The sequence below is a fragment of the Mobula birostris genome, chromosome 5 (genome assembly GCF_030028105.1).
Source record: "Mobula birostris isolate sMobBir1 chromosome 5, sMobBir1.hap1, whole genome shotgun sequence".
Taxonomy (NCBI): domain Eukaryota; kingdom Metazoa; phylum Chordata; class Chondrichthyes; order Myliobatiformes; family Myliobatidae; genus Mobula; species Mobula birostris.
In genome coordinates, this window is record NC_092374.1 from 171,769,696 (window position 1) to 171,793,104 (window position 23,409).

Consider the following 23,409-nt stretch of genomic DNA (forward strand, 5'->3'; position numbering starts at 1 on the left):
CTAATGAGAGAGGTTAGAGGAAAGTGGCCAGACTGGTTCAAGCAGACAGGAAGGTGACAGTAACTCAAATAACCACACCTTACAACACTGGTGTGCAGAAGAATATCTTTGACCATGCAACATGTCAAACCTTGAAATGGATGGGCTACAGCAGCAGAAGACTACAAACATACGCTCAGTGGTTGCTCTATTGAGGTATGGGAGGCACTTAATAAAGTGGTTACAGAGTGTAAGCGCATCTGCTAGACATGAATTAGAGATTTAAAGATAAAACTTGCTTCAATCTCTCCCCCCAATCCTACCGGAAACCATTTCTAAATCTATTTCTTTACCTGAAGATTAAAAAAAAGATTAACCAGTTCTTGGCCTATTGTTGCAATCTAATATTTCACCCATTACCTGTCCATAGCTGTATTATGCCTTTTGCTTTTGTTTCGTTCACCCAGCTTCTATCAAAATGCTTGTCTTTCACTTTTGAAAATGACATTTTTGGAAACATTAACATCATTTATGAAAGCACTAGCTAACCAGACACACAATCCCAACAGTTCCCATTTCAAGCTATAAGTATTCGTGGTGGTTTTAGCTTCTGTTTTTTCACCTGTGTTTTATTTTACAAATCTACACTCCAATACGAGTGTTGCAGAGAGACTTACAGACTTGGAAGTGAATAATATTCTGCTCTGTATTTTAAATTAAGTTGCCCATTTTTATTCATAAAATAAATCAAAGATACAAGTTTTGTCCATTGAAAGTTTGTTGTTTCTATTTACAGAAAAAAAATCATAAATACAGCATATAATTATGTAGCTTGGACCTCAACATTGCATTCATGAATCTGAAACAATTGTACTGCATGGATGGGTGTTTCCTGAGCTGATAGGAACAGAAGGAGCAAAACCTCCTCTTAGACTATTAAATTGAATCTACCTTAACCTCATTTACCCACCTTTTGTGCCATATTTTATAATATGGTTGTGATCCTTTGAGTACTAAAGATGTTTATGTGATCTAGTTGAAGTTAAGATCCCTCGAGGGAGAGACCTGAACAATGGAGCATAACCTTGAATCCCTAACAAAAATTTTACTTGGTCTCAATTTCCACTGGCATCTGTTTTTCTCACACCACCCGCGGCACCACACCATTTAGGACAGGTTTCCAGATTTCCAGGACTCCTAAAAGAAATAGGACAGGGCCAGACTTAAGTTTGAAGATTATTTTGCTGCCTAGAGCAGCAGCCTACATTTTAACATTTTAACCTACGTAAGACCGTAAAATGTAGGAGCAGAATTAGGCCATTTGGCCCATTGAGTCTGCACCACCATTTCATCATGGCTGATCCAATTTGCCTCCTCCCTGTATCACGTCATGTTCTGACCAATCAAGAATCTATCTACCTCTGCCTTAAATATACATAGACTTGGCCTCCACAGCTGCCTGTGGCAAAGAATTCCACAGATTCACCACACTCTGGCAGAAGAAATTCCTCCTCATTTCTGTTCTAAAAGGACGCCTCTCTATTCTGAAGGTGTGTCCTCTGATCTTAGACTCTCCCACCACAGGAAACAACCTCCCCACATCCACTCTATCAAGGCCTTCCACCATTCGATAGGTTTCAATGAGGTCACCCCTCATTCTTCTGAATTCCAATGAATACAGGCCCTAGAGTCATCAAACGCTCTTCATATGACAAGCCATTCAATCCTGGAATCATTTTTGTGAACCTCCTTTGAATCCTCTCCAGTTGCAGCACATCCTTTCTAAGATAAGGGGCCCGAAGTTTTGTACAGTGACAGGAGCACAAGCCCTGTCCACATATCGAGTCCTCATGGCTTAACATAGAATGGTACAGCACAGAGACATCCCCTACAGTGCACCATGGCCATGCCAAATATAATGCCATATTAAGTTAATTCTTTTTGCTGCATGTTCATGTGCTGATATAAAAGCCACTTGAATGTCTCTTTTAGATCTGCTTCCTGGCAGCACATTCTAGGCACCTACCTCTTTCTGTATAAAGGACTTTCATCCCTAATGATCTGTCAATCTGTCAGCCTCAACCCTGCCCCTACACCATCCTCTGAAGATCACTCCACCTGTTAGAAAGGTTCACACTGGTGCTGAAGGGGTTAAATTTCCATAGACTCAACTTGTGTTTCTTTTTGGAAAATGAAGTGCTCTGGGTGAGGTATTTGGAGAGTGATTAGAAATTACTGAACAGGAGGAGGTCATATGGCTGATCTTTGAGTGTGCTGGTTGACAAAGCTGATGTGGTCCAGAGGTTCAGTTGTTGTTCAGACCAAACATTAGAATAGGAAAATGTGATCTAAATGACTATGACCGTGGAGTGGGCTGTTATCTGATTCAGGTTTCTGCCGGGCAGTGAGTTCCAAATCTCTGTCACCCTCAGGGTGAAAAGTGTTCCTTCGTCTCTTCTCTAATCGTTCTCTCAGTGCAAAACCTGAGGTACTTGACTAGTTGGCTAAGTGAAATGGGCCTTCCTGTAAAGGTTTCTCATAATTTTCTCCAGCTCAGCCTCCTCTGTGCCAAAGTAAGCTACTTGGTTTATACTTCATGTTTAACTGATTGGTTAAGGTAAAAAGAAGAGAAAAAAAACACTTCCAGCAGTGAAGGAAGGAGAGCTTTAAACTTGCAGCTGATCAGGTACAATCAGGAAGCTTTTCCTGATCCTGCAGCTTGGGTAAGCTTTATATTTCCCCCATTACCTTTCTGGGGTACTCTTAATCCTCCAGTTCCTATAATGCAAGGCTCCTTTTCTGAGGAGGCAGGTGTTAATCTTGTTGAAAATATTGCAAAAGAATATGAAAAAAACTCAAAGGCTACACCATGTGCATTCATCTTAATTTGATAGATTAGTTTTAAAAGGATATTCTCATCTCCCTGCTGTACAAATGTTTGTATTGTATAGCTTGTGGGTATTGAGCTGGCAGCATGATTTGTTTACAGATTGGTCACTACAGATTTAACAGTTCAACGTAAAATCCAGGAACATAAAACCCAAGATGTAGGAGCAGAAATAGGCCATTTGACTGATCGAGTATGCTCCGTCATTTCATGGTGGCTGATCCATTTCCCTCTTGGCACCAATCTCCTGCCCTCTCCATAAGACACAGGAACAGAATTAGGCTAAATAAAAGGGTAGTGTAATTAAGGAACTCTCTCTCAAAACCAGAAGCTCGGACTGTGCAGGTACTGGCAGGGGAGAGCAATAAGGGGGAGTGAGACAATCAGTGAGATGCTGTAGACATACAGATCAACCATCATTCAATAATATGGAAGGAAGTTTTGAGGGGCTGAATGGCCTTCTGTTCCTGTATCATTAGTCAAGGAGATTGATGGAGGCCAGTCAATGGTGTGAAGATAATGGACATTGGGAAATTGGATCAAATAAAGAGTAAAGACTAGCTTTTTAATTGTTACAGTACTTGAAAACATCAAAGCAGTGAAATGCGTCCATTGCATCAAATCAAATCAAATCCATGACGATTGGGGTAGGGGCAGTTTGCAAGAGTCGCCATGCTTCCAGCACCATCACAGCATGCCCGTAAACTCACTAATCCAAACCCTAAATCTCTCAGATGTGGGAGGAAATTCATGCAGTCACGGGGAGAACGTACAAACCTCTTCCAGGTTATAAGAAATTTCATTAAGTTAGGCAACGTCCTTCAATGTGGAGTGATTCATGTAAGTGTACTACACTTCAGCCAGTGTTATCCATTGAATATATGAGCAATTAATGAGGCATATTCATAAGTGTAAATTTTTTATATGGTGATTTTCATTCCTGCAGGATCTCCAAAAGTAACCAATGAAATGAAGTACAGTCATCACAACAGTTTCAAAGAACACTACTACCAAGGCATACCACCTGATGATTGGGTGGTCTCTTGGTCAGTGACTCATCAACAAGAGAGAAGGAGAATCCATCGACCTGTACAATGGGCTGTGGATTAATTGTTCCACTGGTTTTACATTGAATTTTGTCCCTTACAAAGGTATACCAATATTTTATTTAAAACTCAAACCTGGTGATCACTCCAGTCGTGTTGAGACAGCCAAGTAGCCTTGAGTATATTAGGAATTGGTTTGGTTTGACATTGGAAATGATTTGTATCCCTGTAATATGCTAGAGTATACTTAACCCTAATGTGTTATGCTTCTCTGTATATATTACAGGGATACTGACATTGTCTATCCCTCAGTATATTGTAGGAATTACTTCCAGCAAACCTCCAAAAGCCAGAGCTGTTTTCCAGGGATTTGGCCAATGATAGTTTACAGGGCCTCTGTGGCCCAAACTCCAGAATTGCCTTTGGTTCTCTACCATTCCTCCCTTTCAGGACTAACTTTAAAACATACTAGGGAGGGATTGCTAATCTGAGATGTTGACTATGTGCATGCACCTCTTTCCCCAGATGCTGCCTAACCTGCTGAGATTTTCCAGTATTTTCTGATTTTGTTAAAGGATTCCAGAATCTGATTTTTTATTTTTTATTTCCACTGAAAATGTACCACTTGGTTAAGCTTTAGGTCACCTTTCTAAATATCTCTATGGCCAGTTTGTATAGATGACCATTCCTGCTCTTTAGGACTGTTGTAACACGATACATGGAGCTGTTGAAAAGGTTCATGGTTCACCAAGTACGACTGTGTGCATTTTGACTTGTTAACTCACAGAGAAACTCGCACACTGGTCTGCTGGAAGCAGTTCTACAGTAATGTTCAGAAACTATTTGGTTAAATACGCGAGGTAGAGGACAGAATTTTAGGATTGAGAGACAAGGGCTAATTAGATCACTGACACACATAATTGTCAATTGTGATGTGAGATACAATACTTAAATTTTATAAATTCTTACATTGAGCATTATTACTTCAAAAATGTAGGGAATTTTCTTAAGAAAACTGTACTTATGATTATGTGATTATGAAGTCACAGTTACTGAAGTGGTGATGATGTGCTTTGGCTGTGTACGTTTCCTTTATAATCCTTTCACATTTGTGTATCATCATCTGAATCGTCTTCAGCTGAGGAGGAGGGCTTGTCCTGTAAAAAAAAAAAATAAAGAGTGTTGCGTCCAAACTGGCACCAAATTATCAGGCCAGGCAGCATCTCTAGGAAGAGGTACAGTCGACTGCACCTCTTCCCAGAGATGCTGCCTGGCCTGCTGCGTTCACCAGCAACTTTGATGTGTGTTGCTTGAATTTCCAGCATCTGCAGAATTCCTCGTGCTGGCACCAAGTTATAGTCATTTGTCACCCTGGGGCACACTGAGCTGCACTGTTTCCCAATCCAGCAATAACCCCTTTTGCAATCCCCTTTGGCTGATTAGATGCTCTGTGGCCCGAGTCATCCCTCCTCTCTGAGGTATCCCCTGTGAAAGGAGAAAGGAATGGATACACTGTGACATGGTGAATGATAAGAGGAAGCACATGGAGCAAAGACCATGAGACACAGGAGCAGAATTAGGCCATTCAGCCCATCAAGTCTGCTCTGCCATTCCATTGTGGCTGATTTATTAACCCTCTTGTACATGCTGCGCGGGTTGACTCCGTGGTTAAGAAGGCATATGGTGCATTGGCCTTTATCAATCATGGGAGCCGAGAGGTAATGTTGCAGCTACATAGGACCCTGGTCAGACCCCACTTGGAGTATTGTGCTCAGTTCTGGTTGCCTCACTACAGGAAGGATGTGGAAACCATAGAAAGGGTGCAGAGGAGATTTACAAGGATGTTACCTGGATTGGGGAGCATGCCTTATGAGAATAGGTTGAGCGAACTCGACCTTTTCTCCTTTGAGTGACGGAAGATGAGAGGTGACCTGATAAAGGTGCATAAGATGATGAGAGGCATTGATCATGTGGATAGTCAGAGGCTTTTTCCCAGGCCTGAAACGGCTAGCACAAGAGGGCATAGTTTTAAGGTGCTTGGAAGTAGGTACAGAGGAGATGTCAGGGGTAAGTTTTTTTTACGCAGAAAGTGGTGAGTGCGTGGAATGGGCTGCCAGCGGAGGTGGTGGAGGCAGAAACGATAGGGTCTTTTAAGAGACTCCTGGATAGGTACATGGAGCTTAGAAAAATAGAGGGCTGTGGGTAAGCCTAGGCAATTTCTAAGGTGAGGACATGTTCGGCACAGCTTTGTGGGCTGTATTGTGCTGTAGGCTTCCTATGTTTCTACCCATTCTCCTGCCTTCTCCCCCTAACCTTTGACACCCTTATTAATCAAGAATTTATCAGCTTCCACTTTAAATATACCTAATAATTTGTCCTTCGCAGCCACCTGTGGCAATGAATTCCACAGATTCGCCACCATTTGGATAAAGAAATTCCTCTTCATCTCTGTATGAAAGGGATGTCCTTGTATTCTGAGACTGCTCTTTGGTCCTAGACTCCCCGACTAAAGCAAACATCCTCTCCATGGTCCATTCTATCTAGGCTTTGAATATCCAATATTCAATTAGTTCCCCCCCCCCCATTTTTCTAAACTCCAGCCTAGCACCATCAAACACACCGCATATGTTAACCTTTCATTTCCGGATTCATTCTCGTGAACCTGGTTTGGGCAGAATGGCTTCTTTCTCTGCGATAAATGTGCTGTAATTTTGGGATTATGCACAACCCTGATTCCCTGCTCTAGGTGCTGGATTTCACTCCTGAACCCTCTCAGCACTCTCCAACTAAAACTTCCCTGAGCAAACTCTTGGCGACCCACCCTAACGTGTACACAGGCACCTTGACTTGCTTCTGCACCACAGCGGGCTGCTGAAGCCATGCTAAGATCCCACTGGGATGCAAGCTGCGGCTAGTGATATACCTGCTCTCCTGCCTTCCGGGTGAGTTCATCAGCCTCTGCTGCCTCCTCAGCTTTGCTCTCCTCTTGGATGTCATTGAGGGTGCCCGTGGACTTGGGCGTTGGCTCAGGGATTGCTGGTAAAGACGCAGGCGCCTCCGAGGCTTTGAGGTGCTCCGACCCTTCTTTTCTGATCACAAGCAAGCTCAGCTGGTCCCCACAGCTGTTGATTCTCTCCACCAGCTCACTGTGTGTGTCCGTCTCCACACTGTTGCCGTTCACTTCTATCAGGATGTCATGCACTTCCAGGCCAGCCTCACTGGCTGGGCTTCCTGTGACAACCTGGAAGACAAAAGGGAAAAGTTTTCACACGGCCAGACCTGGAACACACTGCCCGAAAGGCTGGTCGAGTGGATTCAAAAGGACCATACTGGGAACGCTGAGTAGGGGTGGTAGGGTAGAGTAGCAGTTAGCATAATGCACAAGTTCAGTTTCACCATGGTCTGTAAGGAGTTGGTATGTTCTACCCGTGACCATGTGGATTTTCTCCAGGTGCTCTGGTTATTTCCTATTTCCAACATCCACAGTTTAATGATTTTCTTAGCCTTTTCTAAGGAATGAGATTCTCTTTTCAAAGGTATCTACTGCAAAGGTCCAAGAGGGGAATCAACATACAGAGCTTACGACAGACAAGAGAAAATTTGCGGATGCTGGAAATCCGAACAACACACACAAAATGCTGGAGGAGCTCAGCAGGCCAGGCAGCAGCAGACTTTCTCCTTTACCCCTTACCCCCAACCCCCAACCCCCACTCTCCCAAGCAGTAGCAGAATCGGAATCATGTTTATTATCACTGACAGCTCGTGAAATCTGTTGTTTTGCAATCGCAGTACAGTGCATAGCATAAAAATTACTATAAGTTGTAAAATAAATAAATAGTACAAAATATGAATAAGGAGGTAGTGACCAGGCATTCACGGACTGTTCCTACCTAAAAAAAAACTAGAGGGATAAGCTTAAGTACAAGAGATTCTGCAGGTACTGGAGATCCAGAGCAACACATTCAAGATGCTGGAGGAACTCAGCAAGTCAGGCAGCGTCTATGGAGAGTAATAAACTTTTCCGGCTGAGACCCTTCATCAGAAAAGATAAGCTTTATTTGTTGCATACACATCGAAACATTTGGTGAAATGTGTCATTTACCTCTCTAATAGACTGCCCCTGTGAACCCCGGACGGCATCGATGGTGAAGCCAAACCCTTCTGGGCCTTTGATGAGGTGGAAAAGTTTGGTATCGGCTGACGGATCAGCCTCTGTCCTCTGCCTCTCCGCTGGCGCTTCGACGTCCTCTGCACAGGGCGACTCATGCACTTCACTCCAGTAGAGGAGTGGAGAAATGCCAGCCTGGGATTGAACATTAAGGCAAGCATTAAACATAACTGGTTCAATTAACCTTCCCTTTATTACCAGTGATGGTAATGACTATTTACATTTAATTATTACCAGTGATACTCAATCTTCTATGCAATCACACCAGTAAAGCTATCTTGTAGTAAATGTCCTGACTCAAGTAAATGTACATGATTGAGAGAAAGCACTAGACCAGGACATCAGAGAGAACTCTTCTGTTCTTCTTCAACATCACAGCGATGGGATCTCATACTTCCACCTTACAGGATACACAGAGCCCTGGTGTAGTGTCTCCTTGACCACACTGGGACAGTGTTTATCAGCACTTGAGGAACAGCACCTCATGTTCATCCTAGGTAGTCTACAACCCAATGGCATGAACATTGACAAATGAGATACTGCGGATACCGGAAATCTTCAGCAACACAGGCAAAATGCTGGAGGAACTCAGCGGTTCAGGCAGCATCTGTGGAGGGGAAGAAACAGCCGACATGTTGGACAGAGACCCTTCATCAGGACTCATGAAGGGAGGATTTGCTGAAGGGTTTCGGCCCAAAATGTCGAGTTCATAGACCTGCATGAGTTCATAGACAGCATAACCTGCTGAGTTACTCCAGTATTTTGTACGTGAGACATGAGCAATGAACTTTCCGGTGTCAGGTAACCCACCCACACCATCTCCTTAACTCTGCTCCTCATTTTTGTCTCTTTCCCCACCCATCTGCACCCCACTCCCCTTCTACCCAGTACACACACAGCTCTCCCACAGGCTCACTCCTCATCCCAACCCATCCCCACCCCCCGCCCCCCATCATCTTGTCCTGGTCCCAGCTCCCGATCCCCCTCCCCCCAGTGGTTCCTGTTCTCTCCTCCATCACTTGGTCTCCAGCACTGGGAGACCGCAGTGTTCCTGCTGACTGAGCAGCAGCTGCCTCCAACGTCCACTCACCCCTCTCCCCAGCTCACAGCACCCACCTCTCATTTCTCATTCCCTCTCTGCCACCGTCTATTATCCGCCTGCCTCTGTCCCCAACTCTAACCCTGCTCCTCTCCCCTACCTGGCGGAACCTGCCAACTATTTTTCCCACTTCCTGGCTCCACCAATCACCCTCAGACTGCTTTGAGACCATTCCCCTTCGCTTTACACTGAACATCTCCCCTTCTGGAGATCACGTGTTGCTCCAGTTTCCAGCGTCTGCAGTATCTTTGTGCCTCTGCCATCAGTACGTTTGTGCTCAGGTCTCTGGAATGAGGCTCAGAGACAACAGTTCCCAGTTGGGAGTGAATTACTGTCCAAAGGGACCCACCAGGACCTACAAGGATGAATTGGAATGTGACAGCAATTCCCGGTCCTGGGGTTACCATCCAGTGTGGGTGAACAGCTTTTCTCATTTGCCCTTGTCTCTTTGGTTGATTGAAACACCTACCTGTTTGTAAAGCTTGTTTGTTACGTTGTCGGCAACAAGGAACGTGGTCTTGTTCCCACATTTCTTTATCATTTCAACCACACTCTCGTGATCGAGCTGTTCCACGCTTGTCCCATTCACAGCAATCAGAATATCCCCATCAGCTAGACCCGCCTTTTCTGCTGGGCTGTTTGGATCAATTGCCCTGATGAAGTGACCTGGAAGTTTGCAAAAGAAAATTATCAATGCACCACAGACTCTGTCTACAGGAGCAAGTCAGAGGCTGGGATTCCAGCAGCAACCGTCAGCTCCTGACACTTCCAGGCTTTTCCCCTCAAACACAAGGCACAAGTCAGGACTATGATGGAATACTCCCCACTTGCCTGGGTGCGTGCACCTCCAACAGATCTCAAGAAATCCACTCAATTAGCACCTCCTCCACCATCTTAAACATTCATACCCTCCACCACCAGCGCACAATGGCGGCAGTGTGTACCATCTACAAAATGCTCCGACATCTCCTTCCCAAACCCACCTTTCCCACCAATAAGGACGAGGCAGAGGCCATACAGGAACACTGCCGCCTGTAGGTTCCCATATCCTGACTTTGGAAATATGTAGCATTGCTTCACTTAAACCCATGACCTCCTCCATTAAAAACAGCAAGGCCTCCCCCTTGCTGGCAAGTTCATCAGAATGACTGCAGCAGTTCAAGATGGCAGCTCAAGGGAGAGTTGGGGATGGGTGATAAACTCTGGCCTTGTCACTGGCACGCAGATTTGGTAAGGAAAAGTTTGAATAAATTTTAAAACCTGAGAGCAGTGCCAACGATGGGTGCCTGCTGGTGGGTAGTTGGAAATTAGTCTGGAGGCACTGGGCAGTGCCCCTGGTTTTAATCTGACAGACATTCTGGGCTGATTATTCATCCTTACGTACAGCTGCCAGCCATGGCTCTTCTTGGACAAGGTGTGGACCACAAGGGAGATTAAACAAACTGGCAGTTGTGTTATGGGATTTAGACCAATGAGCAAAATGGTGAGCATTTTAAAACACAGTTCCTTGAAAAACAGTTGGACCAGAGGTTTGTTTCAAATCAGGAATCGACAGACTTCTGCCACCTTTCTTGAGGGATGTGGACAAAAGCAGGTAGGTGGCACGGTGAGTCAGGATCTTATTGCCTGGCAGAAACACACAAGGAGCTGTTGGTCTCCTCCTGTTTCTCCGGTTCTCAGCCAAATTGTGAGCTTGGAGAGTGGGTTGAGAAGCTGAGGAGGAGGTTTCATGGGTCACTTGTTACAAGTGATTGTGGAGATTTTCCAGGATGTTGCCTGGATTAGAGAGTATGTCTTCTGAGAACAGCTTGAGTGAGCTAGGGCTATTTTTCTTTGGAGTGAAAGAGGATGAGAGGTGACTTGATAAAGCTGTATAAAATTATAATAGGCTTAGGCAGAGTGGACTGCCAAAGACTTTTTCCCACGGCTGAAATGGCTAATAGGAGGGGGCGTAATTTTAAGCTGGTTGAGGAATGTACAGTGGAGGATGTCAGAGGTAAATTTTTTACACAGAGAGTGGTAGGTGTGTGCAACGTACTATCAGGCATGGTGGTAGTGGCAGATACATAGAAACATAGAAAAACATAGAAAATAGGTGCAGGAGTAGGCCATTCGGCCCTTCGAGCCTGCACCGCCATTTATTATGATCATGGCTGATCATCCAACTCAGAACACCGCCCCAGCCTTCCCTCCATACCCCCTGACCCCCGTAGCCACAAGGGCCATATCTAACTCCCTCTTAAATATAGCCAATGAACTGGCCTCAACTGTTTCCTGTGGCAGAGAATTCCACAGATTCACCACTCTCTGTGTGAAGAAGTTTTTCCTAATCTCGGTCCTAAAAGGCTTCCCCTCTATCCTCAAACTGTGACCCCTCGTTCTGGACTTCCCCAACATTGGGAACAATCTTCCTGCATCTAGCCTGTCCAATTCCTTTAGGATCTTATACGTTTCAATCAGATCCCCCCTCAATCTTCTAAATTCCAACGAGTACAAGCCCAGTTCATCCAGTCTTTCTTCATATGAAAGTCCTGCCATCCCAGGAATCAATCTGGTGAACCTTCTCTGTACTCCCTCTATGGCAAGGATGTCTTTCCTCAGATTAGGGGACCAAAACTGCACACAATACTCCAGGTGTGGTCTCACCAAGGCCTTGTACAACTGCAGTAGTACCTCCCTGCTCCTGTACTCAAATCCTCTCGCTATAAGTGCCAGCATACCATTCGCCTTTTTCACCGCCTGCTGTACCTGCATGCCCACTTTCAATGACTGGTGTATAATGACACCCAGGTCACGTTGCACCTCCCCTTTTCCCAATCAGCCACCATTCAGATAATAATCTGTTTTCCTATTTTTGCCACCAAAGTGGATAACTTCACATTTATCCACATTAAATTGCATCTGCCATGAATTTGCCCACTCACCCAACCTATCCAAGTCACCCTGCATCCTCTTAGCATCCTCCTCACAGCTAACACTGCCACCCAGCTTCGTGTCATCCGCAAACTTGGAGATGCTGCATTTAATTCCCTCATCCAAGTCATTAATATATATTGTAAACAACTGGGGTCCCAGCACTGAGCCTTGCGGTACCCCACTAGTCACCGCCTGCCATTCTGAAAAGGTCCCGTTTATTCCCACTCTTTGCTTCCTGTCTGCTAACCAACTCTCCACCCACACCAATACCTTACCCCCAATACTGTGTGCTTTAAGTTTGCACACTAATCTCCTGTGTGGGACCTTGTCAAAAGCCTTCTGAAAATCCAAATATACCACATCCACTGGTTCTCCCCTATCCACTCTACTAGTTACATCCTCAAAAAATTCTATGAGGTTCGTCAGACATGATTTTCCTTTCACAAATCCATGCTGACTTTGTCCGATCATTTCACCGCTTTCCAAATGTGCTGTTATCACATCCTTGATAACTGACTCCAGCAGTTTCCCCACCACCGACGTTAGGCTAACCGGTCTATAATTCCCCGGTTTCTCTCTCCCTCCTTTTTTAAAAAGTGGAGTTACATGAGCCACCCTCCAATCCTCAGGAACTAGTCCAGAATCTAACAAGTTTTGAAAAATTATCACTAATGCATCCACTATTTCTTGGGCTACTTCCTTAAGCACCCTGGGATGCAGACCATCTGGCCCTGGGGATTTATCTGCCTTCAATCCCTTCAATTTACCTAACACCACTTCCCTACTAACATGTATTTCGCTCAGTTCCTCCATCTCACTGGACCCTCTGTCCCCTACTATTTCTGGAAGATTATTTATGTCCTCCTTAGTGAAGACAGAACCAAAGTAATTATTCAATTGGTCTGCCATGTCCTTGCTCCCCATAATCAATTCACCTGTTTCTGCCTGCAGGGAACCTACATTTGTCTTTACCAGTCTTTTCCTTTTTACATATCTATAAAAGCTTTTACAGTCTGTTTTTATGTTGCCTGCCAGTTTTCTCTCATAATCTTTTTTCCCCTTCCTAATTAAGCCCTTTGTCCTCCTCTGCTGAACTCTGAATTTCTCCCAGTCCTCAGGTGAGCCACTTTCTCTGGCTAATTTGTATGCTGCTTCTTTGGAATTGATACTATCCCTAATTTCTCTTGTCAGCCACGGGTGCACTACCTTCCTTGATTTATTCTTTTGCCAAACTGGGATGAACATTTGTTGCAGTTCATCCATGAAACCTTTAAATGCTTGCCATTGCATATCCACTGTCAATCCTTTAAGTGTCATTTGCCAGTCTATCTTAGCTAATTCACGTCTCATACCTTCAAAGTTACCCCTCTTTAAGTTCAGAAACTTTGTTTCTGAATTAACTATGTTACTCTCCATCTTAATGAAGAATTCCACCATATTATGGTCACTCTTACCCAAGGGGCCTCTCACGACAAGATCGCTAATTAACCCTTCCTCATTGCTCAAAACCCAGTCCAGAATAGCCTGCTGTCTAGTTGGTTCCTCAACATGTTGGTTCAAAAAACCATCCCGCATACATTCCAAGAAATCCTCTTCCTCAGCACCTTTACCAATTTGGTTCACCCAATCTACATGTAGATTGAAGTCACCCATTATAACTGCTGTTCCTTTATTGCACACATTTCTAATTTCCTGTTTAATACCATCTCCGACCTCACTACTACTGTTAGGTGGCCTGTACACAACTCCCACCAGCGTCTTCTGCCCCTTAGTGTTACGCAGCTCTACCCATATCGATTCCACATCTTCCCGGCTTATGTCCTTCCTTTCTATTGCACTAATCTCTTCTTTAACCAGCAACGCCACCCCACCTCCCCTTCCTTCATGTCTATCCCTCCTGAATATTGAATATCCCTGAACGTTGAGCTCCCATCCTTGGTCACCCTGGAGCCATGTCTCTGTGATCCCAACTATATCATAATCATTAATAACAATCTGCACTTTCAATTCATCCACCTTATTACGAATGCTCCTTGCATTGACACACAAAGCCTTCAGGCGCTCTTTTACAACTCTCTTAGCCCTTATACAATTATGCTGAAAGAGTTGTAAAAGAGTGCCTGAAGGCTTTGTGTGTCAATGCAAGGAGCATTGGGGATATTTAAGAGACTCTTAAATGGGCACATGGATGCAAAAAATGGGGGGATATGTGGGAGGGACGGGTAAAGATTGATCTTGGAGAAGGTTAAAAGGGGTCAGCACAACATTTTGAGCCAGAGGGCCTGCACTGTGCTGTAATATTCTATGTTCTGTGTTCTATAGTCTATTACTACCCAACTGTGCAGCAATTTGTAAAATTAATCCCCCAGCCATCTGCCTTCCAGTTGCTAGATATATTCAAAAGGTGTAGGAATCTCTGCCAAGAACCAAGTCAGTAAATTGCACAGTACATAGGGAAGAGGAGAAGATGGTGGCGTGACGACGGCGCGTGCGGCCTTTCTGGTGATGAATATCTGTTATCTGTCAAGTAGGGGACTGTGCAAAATTCTGATTTGATAGAGACAGACATGAGAGTACGGAGGAACATCTGGAAAACTTCTGAAATGCCCGCTTCGCTGCCGATGCCACTGTGTGGTAACCGGAATCTCCGGAGCAGAAGGCCCCGAAATCCTCAGCTTTGCTTGTTTCGGCGACCAGGACGAGGTCAAAGGCGCTTGGCAGAGGATGGCGCTTGGGAGGCTGTATTGGAGAGGCTGGTCAGAAGCTCGAAGTTTTCGGACGGATGGACTCAGTGTCGGCTGTGGTTGGCTGCTTCCAAGGCATTGGCAAGTTGACGGTGCCTGGAGGTTTATGGCAGGGAGTTTCTCCCTTTTGTTGCCTGCTATCAAGGACTCGGGGACTTTTGAGACTTTTTTTTACCGTGCCCATGGTTTGTTCTTCATCAAATTATGGTATTGCTTTGCACTGCTGTAACTGTATGTTATAATTATGTGGTTCTGTCAGTGTTAGTCTTTGGTTTGTCCTGTTTTCTGTGATATCACTCCAGAGAAACATTATATCATTTCTTAATGCATGTATGCATTTCTAAATGACAATAAAAGAGGACTGAGTGTTCTCATAATCTAAAAATCTAAATCTAAATATTTTAAGCCAATTCAAGAAAGAACTGACACAGGGCCACTCAAGGAAATGTAAGGGCCAAAGAGCAAAAGCACAAAGGCTTTGGTCAAAAGAAAGATCTTTAGGAAGGAGGAGAGAGAGAAGGAAGGGTACAGGGAGGGAGTTACAGAGCTGCTGAAGGTACGGCTGCCAGTGAGTGAATAAATAGCTGTGGGTTGCTCAAAAAAGCCAGCTCTGAAGAGGAAACGGGGGCTGCAGGAGGGAACAGAATTGGGTGGCTTCAAACATGGAGGGATTTGTGAATGGAGACATTTAGAATTTGAGGAATTTAAAAAAGGCACACTGTGAAGCTGGGAGTCAGGAACAGAGGGTAATAAATACAGCGGATGTGGTGGGTAGGGGTTTGTAGGAGACCAGAAGCAGCAGAAATCACCAGTCCTGGCATCTGATCCCTCCTCTGCAGCCCCCATCGGGGTAGAACTTGCACAGGGAAGGAGTCCGAGAGGCCAATTGGAGTCCCGTTTCCTGGTGGGAGTCTCAATACGAGGAGCATACATGCAAATAACACCTGGATGTCGTACCCTGGTGGCCCTGCTCCATCCTCAGGAAGAACCCATATCCTGATGCCTCCTTGGTTAACTCCACTATCCGCGGCTTGAGAGGGAGCCCTTTCACACTCGCCATCGATGCCACAACCGGGACCGATCTGCTCTTGAAGTATTTATCCGAGGCTTCATCGATCAGCAGGAGCACCATGTTGATCCCTGAAGACTTCATCTGCAACAGATTAGCAGGAGCGGCAATCAGAAACCCGGTGTCCCATATAGGAACGTCCAGTCACAGGCAGCAACATAGAGAGAAAGAATTTCTTTCTGTAGAGCACTCAGACTTCTGCAGTCCCCAGAGTCAGTACCCTTTGTATATAATCCCCAGGGTCAGTACCCTTTGTATCTAATCCCCAGGGTCAGTATTTCGTATGTGATCCCCAGAGTCAGTACCCTTTGTATATAATCCCCAGGGTCAGTATTTCATATGTGATCCCCAGGGTCAGTACTCATGATATATGATCCCTAGGGTCAGTACTGGTGATATATGATCCCCAGGGTCAGTACTCATGGTATATGATTCCCAGGGTTAGTACTTTATGTGATCCCCAGGGTCAGTACTGGTGATGTATGATCTCCAGGGTCAGTACTGACAGTATGTGATCGCCAGGGTCAGTACTGATGGTATATGATCCCCAGGGTCAGTACTCGTGATATATAATCCCCAGGGTCAGTATGATGGTATGTGATCCCCAGGGTCAGTACTGACAATGTGTGATCGCCAGGGTTAGTACTGGTAGAATGTAATCCCCAGGGTATTATATCCTCAGATATTGCCACCGATTTTTCCACATTGGATCTGCATTTATAAATTATAAAACGTGGGGAACGCTGACTGGTGCATCAGGATACAGCATTAAGGACAGATTTGGAAGGCAGGACAGTGTGGTGATCAGTCACAGCTCCGAGAACTACACTTGCTCTGAGGAATCCTGGTGCTTCAGGATCTGGATTTGGTCCAGCAAAGTCGAAATAAACATTTTTTTGTTGTCTAAATCCTGAACATTGAACAGGTTCCTTGCCAGTCAGCCCTGCTGAGGTTAACTACCCGAGGAAAGGCCTTCCCTCTACTGACTGAACTCTCTATGATAAATATCTTTACAACGTTACTACATCAGTTCTCAAAGAACTATTCTCCTTCAGTAATGACAGTGTCAGTCAATCTAGTCAGCAGACCATTAAGATAAAAGGAATTGAAAATTACATTCTCTACAGTGGTAAGCTTGGGAGCCATATTTGCCGAACTACTCTGTGACATCATAGAGTCATGGAGGAGTACAGCACAGAAACAGGCCCTTTGGCCCATCTAGACAATAGAACAATAGAATAGTACAGCACAGTACAGAGGCCTTTCGGCTCACAATGTTGTGCCGACCCTCAAACCCTGCCTCCCATATAAGCCCCCACCTTAAATTCCTCCATACACCTGTCTAGTAGTCTCTTAAACTTCTCTAGTGTATCTGCCTCCACCACTGACTCAGGGAGTGCATTCCACACACCAACCACTCTGAGTAAAAAACCTTCCTCTAATATCCCCCTTGAACTTCCCACCCCTTACCTTAAAGCCATGTCCTCTTGTATTGAGCAGTGGTGCCCCGGGGAAGAGGCGCTAGCTATCCACTCTATCTATTCCTCTTATTATCTTGTACACCTCTATCATATCTCCCCTCATCCTCCTTCTCTCCAAAGAGTAAAGCGCCAGCTCCCTTAATCTCTGATCATAATGCATACTCTCTAAACCAGGCAGCAATCTGGTAAATCTCCCCCGTACCCTTTCCAATGCTTCCACATCCTTCCTATAGTGGGGCGACCAGAACTGGACACAGTACTCCAAGTGTGGCCTAACCAGAGTTTTATAGAGCTGCATCATTACATCACAACTCTTAAACTCTATCCCTCGACTTATGAAAGCTAACACTCCATAAGCTTTCTTAACTACCCTATCCACCTGTGAGGCAACTTTCAGGGATCTGTGGACATGTACCCCCAGATCCCTCTGCTCCTCCACACTACCAAGTATCCTGCCATTTACTTTGTACTCTGCCTTGGAGTTTGTCCTTCCAAAGTGTACCACCTCACACTTCTCCGGGTTGAACTCCATCTGCCACTTCTCAGCCCACTTCTGCATCCTATCAATGTCTCTCTGCAATCTTCGACAATCCTCTACACTACCTACAACACCACCAACCTTTGTGTCGTCTGCAAACTTGCCAACCCACCCTTCTACCCCCACATCCAGGTCGTTAATAAAAATCAGGAAAAGTAGAGGTCCCAGAACAGATCCTTGTGGGACACCACTAGTCACAATCCTCCAATCTGAATGTACTCCCTCCACCACCACCCTCTGCCTTCTGCAAGCAAACCAATTCAAACCAAACTTCCCTGGATCCCATGCCTTCTAACTTTCTGAATAAGCCTACCATATGGAACCTTGTCAAATGCCTTACTAAGATCCATATAGATCACATCCACAGCACTACCCTCATCTATATGCCTGGTCACCTCCTCAAAGAACTCTATCAGGCTTGTTAGACACGATCTGCCCTTCACAAAGCCATGCTGACTGTCCCTGATCAGACCATGATTCTCTAAATGCCCAGAGATCCTATCTCTAAGAATCTTTTCCAACAGCTTTCCTACCACAGACGTAAGGCTCACTGGTCTATAATTACCCGGACTGTCCCTACTACCTTTTTTGAACAAGGGGACAACATTCGCCTCCCTCCAATCCTCCGGTATCATTCCCGTGGACAACGAGGACATAAAGATCCTAGCCAGAGGCTCAGCAATCTCTTCCCTCGCCTCGTGGAGCAGCCTGGGGAATATTCCGTAAGGCCCCGGGAACTTATCCATCCTAATGTATTTTAACAACTCCAACACCTTCTCTCCCTTAATATCAACATGCTCCAGAACATCAACCTCACTCATATTGTCCTCACCATCATCAAGTTCCCTCTCATTGGTGAATACTGAAGAGAAGTATTCATTAAGGACCTCGCTCACTTCCACAGCCTCCTGGCACATCTTCCCACCTTTATCTCTAATCGGTCCTACCTTCACTCCTGTCATCCTTTTTTTCTTCACAGAATTGAAGAATGCCTTGGGGTTTTCCTTTACCCTACTCACCAAGGCCTTCTCATGCCCCCTTCTTGCTCTTCTCAGCTCCTTCTTAAGCTCCTTTCTTGCTTCCCTATATTCCTCAATAGACCCATCTGATCCTTGCTTCCTAAACCTCATGTATGCTGCCTTCCTCCACTTGACTAGATTTTCCACCTCACTTGTCACCCATGGTTCCTTCACCCTACCATTCTTTATCTTCCTCACCAGGACAAATTTATCCCTAACATCCCGCAAGAGATCTCTGAACATCGACCACATGTCCATAGTACATTTCCCTGCAAAAACATCATCCCAATTCACACCCGCAAGTTCTTGCCTTATTGCCTCATAATTTGCCCTTCCCCAATTAAAAATTGTCCTCTCCTCTCTGATTCTATCCTTTTCCATGATAATGCTAAAGGCCAGGGAGCGGTGGTCAGTGTCCCCCAGATGCTCACCCACTGAGAGATCTGTGACCTGACCCGGTTCACTACTGAGTACCAGATCTAGTCTGGCATTCCCCCTAGTTGGCCTGTCCACATACTGTGACAGGAATCTGTCCTGGACACACTTAACAAACTCTGCCCCATCTAAACCCTTGGAATTAATCAGGCGCCAATCAATATTAGGGAAGTTAAAGTCACCCATGATAACAACGCTGTTATTTTTGCACCTTTCCAAAACCTGCCTCCCAGTCTGCTCCTCTATCTCTGCTGCTACCAGGGGGCCTATAGAATAGCCCCAGTAGAGTAACTGCTCCCTTCCTGTTCCTGACTTCCACCCATACTGACTCAAAAGAGGATCCTGCTACATTACCCACCCTTTCTGTAGCTGTAATAGTATCCCTGACCAGTAATGCCACCCCTCCTCCCCTTTTTCCGCCCTCTCTATCCCTTTTAAAGCACTGAAATCCACTAATATTGAGAATCCATTCCTGCCCTGGTGCCAGCCAAGTCTCTGTAATGGCCACTACATCATAATTCCATGTATGTATCCAAGCTCTCAGTTCATCACCTTTGTTCCTGATGCTTCTTGCATTGAGGTACACACATTTCAGCCCTTCTACCTTACTGTCTTTACACCATTTATTCTGCTTCTCTTTCCTCAAAGCCTCTCTGTATGTTAGAGAGGGTCTCGGCCTGAAACGTCGACTGCACCTCTTCCTAGAGATGCTGTCTGGCCTGCTGCATTCACCAGCAACTTTGATGTGTGTTGCTTGAATTTCCAGCATCTGCAGAATTCCTGTTGTTTTCTGTATGTTAGATCTGGCTTTACTCCATGCACTTCTTTCACTGCTCTATCTATCGCTCTGGGTCCCATCCCCCTCGCAAATTAGTTTAAACCCTCCCGAACCATGCTAGCAAACCTACCTGCAAGGATATTGCTCCCCCTCGAGTTCAGGTGCAACCCATCCAATCTGTACAGGTCCCACCTTCCCCAGAAGAGATCCCAATGATCCAAAAATCTAAAACCCTGCTCCCTGCACCAACTCCTCAGCCACGCATTCAACTGCCATCTCCTCCAGTTCTTACCATCACTGTCACGTAGCACTGGCAGCAATCCTGAGAGCGCCACCCTTGAGGTCCTGTTCTTCAGCCTTCTGCCTAGTTCCTGAAACTCACTCTTCAGGACCTCATCCCTCTTCCTGCCTATGTCGTTGGTCCCTACATGTACCATGACTTCTGGTTGCTTTCCCTTTCGTACCAGGATGTCGTGCACCCGGTCAGAGACATCCCGGACCCTGGCACCTGGGAGGCAACAAACCATGCAGGTGTCCTTCTCACGTCCACAAAATCTCCTGTCTGCTCCCCTGACTACAGAGTCTCCAATGACGACAGCTCTCCTCTTCTCCATCCCACCCTTCTGCACCACAGGGTCAGACTCAGTGCCGGAGGCCCTGCCACCGTGGCTCACACCTGGTCGGTTGTCTCCGCCAACAGTATCCAGGACGATAAACTTATTATTCAGGGGAATGGCTACAGGGGTGCTCTGCACTACCTGTCTGCTCACCTTCGCTTTCCCCCCTCTGACTGTCACCCAACGAGCTGCTTCCGACAGCCTAGGTGTGACTACCTCCCTGTAGCTCTCATCTATGACTGCCTCATTCTCCCTTATGAGTCGAAGGTCATCCAGCTGCTGCTCCAGATTCCTTACACGGTCTTCTAAATCGCCCAGCTGTATGCACTTCTGGCATATGTGACTCTGCGGGAGAGGGGAGTTCCCCCAAGACTGCCACATCTCACATGAGAGGCACATCACCATCTCAGGAGGCATTGTAAAAACTAACTGCGAGCTAGCTTGTCCTCCGCCTCTTCTCGTCGAAGCCTCTCGAGTCAAAGCTCCACTCCTTCACTGGCCCACTCACTCACTGGCCGCTTTGCTTGAGCTATCCTCTATTTATCTGTTTGAGCTTTTCAAAATGCTTGGTCACCTGACCTCAATTGCCCAATCAGCTGCTTTCTGCTGAGTCTGAGCTATTCAAATCTTGATTGTCAAATCAACGGCTTTCTGCTGATCTATTCAAATCTTGATTGACTTGATTGCACAGACCAACTGCCAAAACTGCCAGAATCTCTCGAGTCAAAGCCTCAAAGCTCCATTCCTTCACTGGCCCACTCACTCACTGGCCGCTTTCCATGCCAAAACCATTTAAACTGCCTACTCCCATCAACCTGCACCAGGACTGTAGCCCTCCGTACCCCCACTATCCATGTACCTATCCAAACTTCTATTAAATGTTGAAATTGAGCTCACATGGACCAATTGGGCTGGTAGCTCATTTCACACTCTCATGACCCTCTGAGTGAAAACGTTTCCTCTCATGTTCCCCTTAAACCCCACCTTTCAACCTCAGCTCATGACTCTGATTGTAGTCTCACCCAACCTCAGCGGAAAAAGCCTGCTTGCATTTGCTTTATCGATACCCGTCATAATGTTGTATACCTCTATCAAATTTCCTCTCAATCTTCTATGTTCTGAAGAACAGCTTTTCAATATCATTCAGTCTTTCCTTCCAGCTCGGTTTCTCCAGACCTGGCAATGTTATTGTAAGTTTGCTCTGTAGTCTTTCAATCTTGTCTACAACTTTCCTGTAAGTAGGAAACTGCACACAATACTCCAAATCAGGCCTCACCAATGTCTTATATAACTTCAATATAACATCCCATCTCGGATACTCAGTACATTGATTTATGAAGGCCAATGTGCCAGAAGCTTTCTTTTTGACCCTATCTGCCTGTGACACCACATTCAACAAATTATATACGTATATTCGCAGATCCCCTTGTCTACTACACTCCTCAGTGCTCGACCAGTCACTGTGTAAGACCTACTCTGGGTGGTCCTACCAAAGTACAAAACCTCCCACTTGTCTGTCTTAAATTCCGTCTGCCATTTTTCAGCCCTTTTTTTCCAGCTGATAGCCTTCCTCACTGTCCATTACACCCCCAATCCTGGTGTCATCTGCAAATTTGCTGATCCAGTTTACCACATTATCACCCAGATCATTGATACAGGTGACAAACAACAAAGGACCCAGCACTGATCCCAGCAGCACACCTGTAGTCACAGGCCTCCAGTCAGAGAGACGACTCTCTACTACCACTCTCTGGCTTCTCCCACAAAGCCAGTGTCAGCACAATTCCACCCTCAGTCAGGGAGCTGTCTCTGTTCCTGAGCTTCCTGCTCACAGAAAGCCCGTTCACTTGATACCTATGTTGCTGGGAGGGAGAAGAGTTGTTTCCTGCATGCCAAGTTGAGCAGTGATTACTACTCCACAGGCTGTGCTCTAGAAACCCTGAGGGACAGTGGGGCAGGGGCAAGGGCCTGATATCTCTGAGGTGTGGTCAAATATTTCCTTGCCCTTTAAAGCAGGCGGAACTGTCAACATCCCACAGCCTTAGATGGTCCCATCTGTGCTCAGCAAAAGAGTGAACGGTCACCCTCCAATACCTTGGCCACCATCTGCTCGTGGGTGAGATCCTCAACGTTTTCTCCATTCAGCTGGATGATCCGGTCGTTGGGTTCAACACCAGCGATGGAAGCAGCACCCAGGGGAGAAATTTCCATCATGAACAGACCAGGAACTCCTGCACAAAGGAAGCACTTGGTGAAGACCCAAAGCAGTGTCGTTCGGGAAGCCCGTGGCTCCCCATGAGTCAGGCTTATAGTCCCAATGTGAAATCGTCATGTTTGTAAACGGAACTCATCCATCTGCAGGCTCCTGCTCTGCTGGGCACCCTCACTCTGTCTGTCATCGTAGTCTGAGCCTCCCAGTACCCAGCCATTTAAACCCCTCCCCTCCCATTCCCACACTGACCCATCTGACCTCAGCCTACTCAGCTGCCAGGCTGAGGCTAAGGAGAACATAGAGGAACACCAGAAACACGAGAAGTTCTGCCGCTGCTGGGAATCTGAAGCACCGCTCGCAAAATGCTGGAGGAACTCAGCAGGTCAGGCAGCTTCTTTGGAAGTGAATGAACAGTCGATGT

At 45.8% G+C, this 23,409-nt stretch overlaps 1 protein-coding gene across 1 annotated transcript in view; it reads right to left on the reverse strand.

Annotated features, from left to right (window-relative positions):
• Positions 1-688: 688 nt before the first annotated feature.
• pdzk1 (PDZ domain containing 1) overlaps positions 689-23,409 on the reverse strand; it is a 42,919-nt gene continuing 20,198 nt past the window's right edge. Inside the window, exons 4-9 of the mRNA XM_072258860.1 lie at positions 22,871-23,007; positions 15,797-15,992; positions 9,649-9,845; positions 8,015-8,215; positions 6,836-7,153; positions 689-5,069 (exon numbers count right to left, since the gene is read on the reverse strand). Of these exons, the coding sequence (XP_072114961.1) occupies positions 5,016-5,069; positions 6,836-7,153; positions 8,015-8,215; positions 9,649-9,845; positions 15,797-15,992; positions 22,871-23,007 (1,103 nt within the window). The 3' untranslated portion in view covers positions 689-5,015. The remainder of the gene's footprint in view (positions 5,070-6,835; positions 7,154-8,014; positions 8,216-9,648; positions 9,846-15,796; positions 15,993-22,870; positions 23,008-23,409) is intronic.